The sequence below is a fragment of the Carassius carassius genome, chromosome 4, assembly GCF_963082965.1.
Source record: "Carassius carassius chromosome 4, fCarCar2.1, whole genome shotgun sequence".
NCBI classification, from domain to species: Eukaryota; Metazoa; Chordata; class Actinopteri; order Cypriniformes; family Cyprinidae; genus Carassius; species Carassius carassius.
Genome location: NC_081758.1, coordinates 18872274 through 18883147, shown reverse-complemented (window position 1 = coordinate 18883147; position 10874 = coordinate 18872274). Strand labels below are relative to the sequence as shown.

The 10874-nt window shown below is 40.8% G+C and overlaps 1 protein-coding gene across 1 annotated transcript; it reads left to right on the top strand.

Annotated features, from left to right (window-relative positions):
- The first annotated feature begins 6998 nt into the window (after positions 1-6998).
- LOC132130147 (cytochrome c oxidase subunit 7C, mitochondrial-like) lies at positions 6999-8376 on the top strand. Its single transcript, XM_059541817.1, has 3 exons — positions 6999-7073; positions 7954-8091; positions 8292-8376. The coding sequence occupies exons 1-2, from the start codon at positions 6999-7001 to the stop codon at positions 8068-8070; spliced, it is 192 nt and encodes a 63-aa protein (XP_059397800.1). The 3' UTR covers positions 8071-8091; positions 8292-8376.
- The last annotated feature ends 2498 nt before the right edge of the window (positions 8377-10874 follow it).

Here is a 10874-nt window from a genome sequence, read left to right as displayed (position 1 = left end):
TCATTGTGCTTTCACACATGACACGTTTGCAGTCCGCTACTGGCTGTTTAAGCCACAAAACACAACATTTGTCCATTATTTTGATATCAAATCATGTAAAAAAAAAAATTGCGTTTTGATACTCTTTCATCACAGTACAGTAACAATCTTTTATAGACATATTTAAATTCAAATATAAACAACGTATTACTAATGCATTTGACTGCTAGGTTTTTATAATAAGTTGCTGAAACAAGCTGCAACACATTTAAACACAACATTAGCCTACTTTTCTTGTTAGGATATCACAAACATTTAAAATTAAAATTCACCACTGACAGAAACAGTCGATTCTCGTGCCTTTTGCATTTAAATCTTTATTACACGCAATCCAACGGGTCTTAAATAACTTAGTTTTTCTGCCTCTATAAAAGTGCATATATAATGTTGCCTTGTTTCTCTAAAGTTGCTCTTTTTCTTGTTTTAAATCTAGCACAAACCCATGTGTTGTGTGTGAAACACAGTAGTCACTAATTTATTGTGAAATGACTGCATTTCCGTATCAATCCTTGTTAATTTTTACCACGAACAATGCGCTGTCACTTTAATTCAGTGTGTCCAGCACAGCAAAAATAGACTCGGTACGTAAACGATCGCTGCACTGCTGCAGATGCACTGCTCCTGGAACGCACTGACGGACCGCAACCGTGTGCAGTGTGAATGCTGGAATCCGTTTAACATGGATGCGTAAAGAAATACGCAAGGCATACGCACCGCAGATGGAGTATGTGTGAAACGGGCATCATGCAGGCAGGGCGCGTGCTCTCTGCATGCATACAAGTGTTGCACATTTTTTTCACAGATGCAGATACACTGAGAGCGGCGCGGCCGTGTGAACATTTTTTTCCCACCAGGTTTTCATGGGAAGTAGCAAGTCTTCTCGAGTCAAAAGGCGCAAGTCCAAGTGAAGTCACGAGTCATTGATGTTAAAGTCCAAGTCGAGTTGCAAGTCTTTGTACATTTTGTCGAGTCGAGTCTGAAGTCATCAAATTCATGACTCGAGTCTGACTCAAGTCCCAAGTCACATGACTCGAGTCCACACCTCTGGATACCACTCATCAAAGAGGCCGTGGCTGAACCAGTCTGGCGTAGATCCTCTACAGCCTAGTCTGATATAATAGCAAAAACTATGACTTTATTCAGCATTAATGTAACCGATGTAACCGGATCTTTTTGAACCAGTTCACCAAATCGAACTGAATCGTTTTAAACGGTCTCCAATATGCATTAATCGACAAATGACTTAAGCTGTTAACTTTTTTAATGTGGCTGACACTCCCTCTGAGTTCAAACAAACCAATATCCTGGAGTAATTCATTCAGTCAGTGTACTGTTTGAGTACATGAATTACTCCGGGATATTGGTGTCACAGTGTCTGGGGTGTGTTCCCTGGGTTTCCACTAGGTGTCCTCCTTTCCCACGGTGTCGGTCACCTTATCACTTCCTGTTCCCTTATTTGGTCACCTTCCTCCTTGTTGAGTAATTGATTGTTCCCCACCTGTCTCCTGTTCCCTCATTATCCTTCTGTGTATTTTTACCCGGTCTGTCTGAGTCTGTGTTACGGAGTCCTTGTTTAATGTCCTATGATTATTCATGTCCGTCAATTCAGTCTTGCCCTTGCCTTGTTTCCTAGTCTTGTTTTCATGTTTGGATATTCTGGTTTTGACCCTGCCTGGACTGTTTACCCCTGTGGATTACCCTTTAATAAATGACTTACCTGCAATTGGTTCTCTCGCCGTGTTTCCTGTAACGCCGATCGTGACAGAAGGACTCCGTCACACTAGGAACCAGCGGTATGTCGTTTTTCCGTTCCCCAGCCAAGATGGCGGAGCGGCGAACCAAGTACCTTAGGTTGACCGCCCTCCGCCAAGAGGGAAATGAAGTGGGTGCCCTGGCTCAGGTGTTCTGGTCCCTGGCCGAGGGCATGGGCTACAACGATGCGGCCCTTAAAGACTATTTCAATGGCGGGCTGGATGATCCAGTGTCTCAGGAGGAGATGGCGCAGTTAAAGACACTGGAATTCTGGGAATTTGTGCGCTACCTGCAGCATCGGCTTCGGTGGGATGCCCCAGCCACACCTGTCTCTTCCGGCGGGGTGGTCATCAGCCCAGCACCACTGCCCAGGATGGCTACCAGCCAAGCGCCACAGCACAAGATGGCCGCTAACCCAGCGTCAATGCCCAAATTGGCCACCGTTCCAGCGCCACAGCCCAAGATAGCCGCCAGCCCAGCGCCAATGCCCAAATTGGCCACCGGTTCAGCGCCACAGCCCAAGATGGCCGTCAGCCTAGCGCCACAGCACAAAATGGCCGTCAGTCCAGCGCCACAGCACAAGAATGCCGCTAACCCAGCGCCAATGCCCAAATTGGCCACCGGTCCAGCGCCACAGTACAAGATGGCCACCAGTCCAGCGCCACAACCCAAGATGGCCGCCAGCCTAGCACCACAGCCCAAGATGGCCGCCAACCTAGCTCCACAGCACAAGATGGCTGTCAGCCCAGCGCCACAGCACAAGATGGCCGCTAACCCAGCGCCAATGCCCAAATTGGCCACCGGTCCAGCGCCACAGTACAAGATGGCCGTCAGCCTAGCGCCACAGCCCAAAATGGCCGTCAGTCCAGCGCCACAGCACAAGATGGCAGCTAACCCAGCTTCAATGCCCAAATTGGCCACCGGTCCAACGCCACAGTACAAGATGGCCGCCAGTCCAGCGCCACAACCCAAGATGGCCGCCAGCCTAGCGCCACAGCCCAAGATGGCCGCCAACTTAGCTCCACAGCACAAGATGGCTGTCAGCCCAGCGCCACAGCACAAGATGGCCGCTAACCCAGCGCCAATGCCCAAATTGGCCACCGGTCCAGTGCCACAGTACAAGTTGGTCGCCAGCCCAGCACCACAGCACAAGATGGCCGCCTGTCCAGAGTCATGGCCCAAGATGGCTGTTTGCCCAGCGCCGCGGCACAGGATGACAGTCACAGCTGACCCTCTGGAGTCGAGTCAGGTTCCAGTGAACTCGCCAGAGTCGAGTCAGATTCCAGTTGACCCTCCGGAGTCGAGTCAGGTTCCAGTGAACTCTCCGGAGTCGAGTCAGGTTCCAGTGAACTCTCCGGAGTCGAGTCAGGTTCCACTGACTGGCAAATTTCTTTGCCAGTCACCGCTGACCTTTCAGAGTCAGGGTTAGTCACCGCTGACCCTCCTGAGTCAGGGTTAGTCACCGCTGACCCTCCTGAGTCAGGCCTAGGCACCGCTGACCCTCCTGAGTCAGGCCTAAGCACTGATGACTTTCCTGAGCCAGGGGGAGGTACCATAGACTTTCCAAAGACAAGGCTAGTCACCGTTGATCTTCAAGGACAGAGTCAAGTCACTGGTGATCTTCAAGGACTGAATCAAGTCACCGGTGATCTTCAGAAACAAAGGCAAGTCACCATGGGATTGCCAGATTGTCGTCCTCCCGTTGGTCGGACCACACGGTGGTGGTGGTCTTCTGCTCCGCCCTGGGGAGCGTTCGCCCTGACCACACGGTTGTGGTGGTCTTCTGCTCCGCCCTGGAGGGCTCCCGCCTTGACCACACGATTGTGGTGGTCTTCTGCTCCGCCCTGGAGGGTTTCCGCCTTGACCACAGGGGTGTGGTGGTCTTTCGCTCTGCCCTGGAGGACTCTGGTTTCGACCACAAGGACGTGGTGGTCTTCCGCTCCGCCCTGGAGGACTCTGGCATCGACCACAAGGATGTGGTGGTCTTCTGCTCCGCCCTGGGGGGCTTCATGTTGTTGTTTTTTGCTTTTTGTTTTTGTGTTCACTCCTGTCCCTGTTCCTTTCTGTTAGTCTGGCCCTCCGTCCCTCCCCCTGAACCTCCTCCGGTCCTCCTCCCTCCCTGTTTTGTGTTTTCAATTCTGGTGCCTGTTCCCCATGTTTTTCTTTTCTGGCCCTTCGTCCCTCCCCCTGAGCCTCCGCCTGTCCGCCTCCCTCCTGGTCTCTGTTTTGTGTCTGTCGTGGAGCGTCTGGGAGCCGCTTCGTAGAGGGGGGGGTACTGTCACAGTGTCTGGGGTGTGTTCCCTGGGTTTCCACTAGGTGTCCTCCTTTCCCATGGTGTCGGTCACCTTATCACTTCCTGTTCCCTTATTTGGTCACCTTCCTCTTTGTTGAGTAATTGATTGTTCCCCACCTGTCTCCTGTTCCCTCATTATCCTTCTGTGTATTTATACCTGGTCTGTCTGAGTCTGTGTTAAGGAGTCCTTGTTTAATGTCCTATGATTATTCATGTCCGTCAATTCAGTCTTGCCCTTGCCTTGTTTCCTAGTCTTGTTTTCATGTTTGGATATTCTGGTTTTGACCCTGCCTGGACTGTTTACCCCTGTGGATTACCCTTTAATAAATGACTTACCTGCAATTGGTTCTCTCGCCGTGTTTCCTGTAACGCCAATTGTGACAATTGGTTTGTTTGAACTCAGAGGGAGTGTCAGCCACATTAAAAAAGTTAACAGCTTAAGTCATTTGTGGATTAATGCGAACTGTTTAAAATGATTCAGTTTGATTTGGTGAACTGGTTCAAAAAGATCCGGTTACATCGAATGATTCTGTTCGCGATCCGGATATCACAAACTGCTTTGTTTTGAACTCTCTCTCACAACAGACACGGAAGAGAAGACAATGCTGAAAAGTCGTAGTTTTTGCAATTTTTGGACCAAAATGTATTTCCGATGCTTCTAAAAATTCTAACTGACCCTCTGATGTCACATGGACTACTTTGATGATAGTTTTCTTACCTTTCTGGACATGGACAGTATACCGTTCACACAGCTTCAATGGAGGGACTGAGAGCTCTCGGACTAAATCTAAAATATCGGTGTTCCAAACGGAGGTCTTACGGGTTTTGAAGAACATGAGGGTAAGTTATTAATGACATATTTTTGCTATTTGGGTGAACTAACCCTTTAATGGCATGGAGTCATCAACGACCACTTCCACCTCAGATGCACTGTAAGAAATCCAGCCGAAATCAAGCTTATATAGAGGCAGACTCATCCCCTTTTGGTGGGTTAAAGCGCCATTGGTTCGTGCAAATACACAAATAAGAACAAATCAGGCTTCAGTATCAAAGTAAACAGGAGTTTCCACAAAAGTGTCGGTGACGCAATGGGAAAGTCTGTTCAAAATGGAACTGATATATATTCATTGCCTTGAGGTTTATGGCAGTTCAGAGCAGATTAATCCTTTATTATTTTAGCCATTTGCTGAGTGACAGCAGAGACAGCTGGTTGCTGCCAAGTTTAAGACCTTTGGCTGATGGATGCAGCATCCGTGAGGAGGGCAGGCAACTATGTGTAATGGAAACCAAAAATGCATACTCAAACACCCAGGATAACATACTTTATGGGTGTTTATGGGACAAACAAGCTGTTGTGACAAGAAAATTCTTATAAGGCTGAGGGCTGTGAAGGTGAAACTGTCAGTTGCTAATTATGTTTTTCACAATGAAAAAAAGGTTTGAGCTGCATTTCTAATATGTGAAATACTTCAGTTACACCTGTATTCTCTTAATTTTGACCAGTGACCTAGATTCTCCTTTCAGGTTCCCCTATAGTCTAAAGCAAAATAATGTATGAAAGAAACTGTTTTGTCTAAATGCTCACTTAAAGCCATTTGATGTGGGTCTAACAAACTTAAACCTACATATGATGTTTTGAAAAGATTATTTGGTTAGTCTATTTTTGTCAAATGAAGAAAAATCTTGCAAGACTTGGAGAGCTGTTCTCCTTGACATGAAAGAAATGAAAAGCATAAAATTTTTGTAGTCTTCTCCATGTGTATGAATGTATTGAACAACTGCTGAATATAGCCCAAAATCATTTTCATTTTCTGTTACAGGACATTCTTCATATCTAGTGCATAATCCAAGGGCAACAGAGAACAGTGGAGGATAAGTGTTTCCCAGTGTCACTCTTCCACTACATTGAGGAACTTTGAGTAAATATGAAAAATAACCAGGAATATTTTATTGTCAAATTACCCAGAATTCAGGAACATCCAAAACTGAGAGTTCACTTAAATAATCACATTCCAAGCTACCTAAAGATGATCAAAATGTTCAAACTCTATTTATGTACTGTAAACTTTTTATGCCACACAAATATAATAGTAAATGTTTCACATACATTTTTATTACACTAAATCTAGTGTTAAAGAACAGTTAACTGCTAAATGAAAATTCTCTGATTATTTACGCATGTCTTTTTTATAGTTATATTGCACTTTATTCACCTTCTTTTTAACATCGTAGTGGCCACTGGTAACTTTCAGGTGTCATTCGCTTTCCGTTTTTTTTTTTCGTTTGTTTGTTTGTTTGTTTGTTTTTTGAAAGCATTTTGTTATGCTGCTTGATACTGGTATTTTTTATCATATTTTTTAATGTATTGTCATAATCATATACACAGTGGTTTGCAAATAGCATTCAGCTCAAACCTGCCCCAAACAGGCTTACCTTATTTTTTTTTTATTTATTTTTTTTTTTTTTTTTGATCCTAAGGACCTTGATTAGCTTCTTATATTAGCAGAAATATCTCTCTTACGCACTACAAAATATGGTGCATATGAGCCTGCAAGATATGTTAATGATAATGAATTTACCTCAATAAATAGCCTATAGGATAACTCAGTAGCTAAACTATAGCCTGCTGTATAGCCAATTTTAAAAAAAAAACACACAGAACGTATAGCGAAATTATGGATATTGTTAATTCAAGTCTGCAAATACTGCGAAAATCACTATGATTTATTTATGGCTCGGTGTAAGTAAATTTTCAGACGTCTCCTTAAAAACGACATTTCCCATAATAACTCGCGGCGTGACTGTTACGTTGCCCATAAGACTGTTCGCCCTTCTATCCAGGAAGGTCGTTGAGAGAAAAGATTGGCTGGAGTTAATCTCAGTCTGAGCAGATCTTACACATCAACAACAAAAGATGCTCGGACAAGCCGTTCGACGATTCGCCACTTCTGCGGTCCGCTCCAGTCACTATGCGGAGGGACCAGGAAAGGTAAGGAGATATTAGGATATGAGCAAAATAAGTCGGTTCTTGTTTAAGGCTTCAACGCCTGTACGACTGTATGGTCCGGTGTTCATGCGGAAGCCCGACCGGATGTCGTTTTAAGTGTTTAGTTAACAGTGATTTGCTTTATTTGTACATAGTTGCGCAGCGCTAAAGTTTATATACATTAACGTAATAAGGCGTTAAACAGTGATTGTGATGAACCTGCAATGCATGAGTGTATTTAGCTTAGCTTCGCTTAGTTTAGCATGTGTATCTTATCAGGCCACTTCTTTTACGTGAAGGGTAACGTTCAGTGACTTTTCAAGGTAAATACATTCGTGTACTTTACGTAAGGATTCGTGAAGTTTAATTAATTTAATTATGGTACAATAGTGTTTAATGTCCTTGAAATGGCAATAGTGCACCTGCTCCTTTATATTACACAGGGATCCCACGGTCGTGGAAATTGGTAGTCTTATGTTATGGTAATTAATATAGTAAATATATTTGTTTAGTTATGTTTAGCTCGTAAATATTTAAACTAGCTATAAACTGATCTTTGTGATTGATTGTCCCACCATCTATCTATCTATCTATCTATCTATCTATCTATCTATCAAACTGGAGTTCATTGATTTAAGGATGTGGGAACTTTTAAAATTATATACATTGATGACAAATTGAAATTTTTGTCATGAAAATTAATTTGTCAGAATGTGTTAAATTCCTTTTTATAGCTAATAATTCTGACTAGCTACACAAATACCTTGTTCAGTGTAATTAATTTAACGAAAGCATGTCTTTAATGATAAAATCAAGTTATAGAGTAATTCTCAAATTAAATTCTATTTTTTTTATATATATATATATTGCATTTTATTTGCAGAACTTGCCATTCTCTGTAGAGAACAAGTGGAGGCTTCTTGGCATGATGGTGCTGTTCTTTGGCAGTGGATTTGCCTTTCCATTCATTGTTGTCAGGCATCAGATCCTGAAGAAGTGATGCTCCTACCAGTCACACATTGTAAGTAACTTTGTATATTGCACATTCTGAGCACATGTGCTTCATGGCTTATCTCTAAATGACCTTTTAATGCTCTTTATCTTCCTTAAAGTTTAAACACTGCCATATTGTGAACCATTCCGAAACAATAACCATTTAATAATTTAGGATGCTATTTTTTATTTTCCTCTTACATTGCTCCTTTGTGTGTTGTTTTTCAGGTCAGTATGATTCTTGTGCAACGCAGCTCTCAGTTTTTTCTGGTGAAGATCCTGTAATGTTTGTTGTAAATAAAAGGACCAAATACATTACTGTGTTTTTCTCATTCTTTATCGCATGCTTTTCTGAAACCTAAAAGCATAGGCTGAAATTACTCAAATGATATAATCCTGTTTCTAAATGTATACTGAGGTTATTTTAGTCATATAGTTCAGACTTTTGTTTTATGTTGTGAACAGTCAGTGTGACTTTGAAAGACCTCTTAGTGTAAGCATTTATGTATTACTAGAACACTAAGTCCTTGAGAACAAAGATGCTATCTTTGCCGGTGCCAGAATGCTAAGGTCACACCGAACAGACCATTAAAAACCATCCATCCCTAAATCATAGTCTGCCAGATCGTATGATAAATCTTCCCTGGACATAGGCCCTGATAAAACAAAGCAGAGCTGTCAAAAATCAATTCCATATTTGAATATTAATGTTTAATGATTTTGGACCGTCATGCAGCACTATAAAATTAATGTACCATCAAATTTGCTATAAGCAATGAAAGCAAAGGTAACAATAAAATGTGTGCGTTAATTTTGGATAAAGTTGTATTTGCTCCAGCTTTTAACAGAATGTTAAATTCTAGTCTGTCTAATGGAAAGCTACCATTTTACCTCCGGGCTCTTTATATCTTGTATATGCTAAGATGTCTGAATGGGTCTAACTTTTTAGGTTAATTGCTGAAACAATTAGCTACTTTTAATTAGCACAAGTCTCACTCATTCTCTTTGTGTCCCCCGGCTGTTTAATGGCTGTTAGGTTGTATTTGGCCATACATATACAGGGGTTTTATTATCACATTCATTTTGAAATGAGGAGAGAAGCATGTCAGTTTTTCAAATATGGAAATCCGAATGTCGGAAAAATGCCTCCCAAGATTTTGATACTTGAAAGAATATTCTATGGTTTAAAGGTATAGTTCACCCAAAAAATGAAAATCCTGTCATCATTCACTCACCCTAACATTGTTCCAAATCTGTATGACTTTCTTATTACATGAAATATGTTTTGAGAAGGTGTGTGTGTGTCTATTGACATCACAAACAAGACAAAACTCTTTTTGTGTACTTGAGTGAAGAATAATTAACATTGTACTTTGAGAAAATTGCTAAATGTGTATAGTTGGAAACCCTAATTAGGTGAGTTCATAAATCATATTTGTTGCCCTCTGACAGTTTCAGATTAATTGTGCTTTATATCTTAACCTTTATTTAAACAGGAAAGTCACATTGAGGTTAAAACCTCTTTTACAAGTGAGACCTGGTCAAGACATGGTCGAATAGCAGTATCAAACATAACAGGCTACAATAAAAACAAAACAACATCATTTGATACAACAGAAAACTCAACAAACAGGTCTCCACAACAAAATATTATACAACACTGAAGCACAGCAGTGCATACATTTACATATTACACAATACCTTACATAATACTGATCACAGATACGACATTATTAAATCATAAATGAAAAAAAAAGGCGTTAAGTGGTAGAATTGGCAAAACAACTGCAATTAGCAGTGAGCAGCTCCTTTATTCTATGTTTAAAATCATTTAAAGAGATGAGGGATTGTAGTTTGAGTTTGGTTTGCACATCATTCCAAGACCAAGGGCCATAATAAAACAGGCTTAGCTTTCCAGCCTCTGATCTAATAGCTGGCACTTTGAACTGTAGCCAGTTATGTGACCTGAGATTATGACAGCTTTGAAATGCTAAAAATTTCCGGTAACACTTTAGAATACTGTTTCTTACTTACTGCATAACTAATAAGGAATTATTGAAGAACTAACAGGTTGTTATTCATTAAGATTAACTCACTACTGTTAACTACTAAAGAAGATGTGTTAACTAATTAGTATGTAATATAATTTTATGAGTGTGTTAAGTAACAGTTAGCTAATCAATAAATAATGAATTCTGTAATACCTACTGAATAACTACTATTAATTATCTACTAGTTAGGGTTCAAGAAAAATAACTATGAAGTAACTACTAATGAACAGTTATACGCAAATAATCACTATAATAATCATGATGTGTCCCACAAATGAAGTACTTGAGTAAAAGTACAGATACCCCAATAAAATATTACTCAAGTAAAATTATAAGTAGGTATGTTAATTTTCAGTTACTTGAGTAAAAGGACAAGTACAAAGTACTACTAAAGTTGCAACTTTGTTAAAGTCCACTTATTAGCCTATAATGGAAATTAAATATGCATTTTGTTTGCTTATAAATGTTTAAGTTTTGATTATAAAATGTTTGTTAAATTAGTTTAAATGTGGGCAGTATGCATGTTAAAATTGAATACAATATGAATTATCTGATAATTATTTAATAATTACTAAAGGGTTCACTATAATTTCACTTTAGAATAGGCCTGCTGTTTCAGGTTCGAAATAAGTCCAGCAGAATTATTTGATAATTATTTATTAATTACTAATGGGTTCCCTAATTTTTTACTTTAGAATACTGTTTCAGGTTCTAAGTAATTCTTGAGGAATTATCTAATAATTATTTAATAATTACTAAT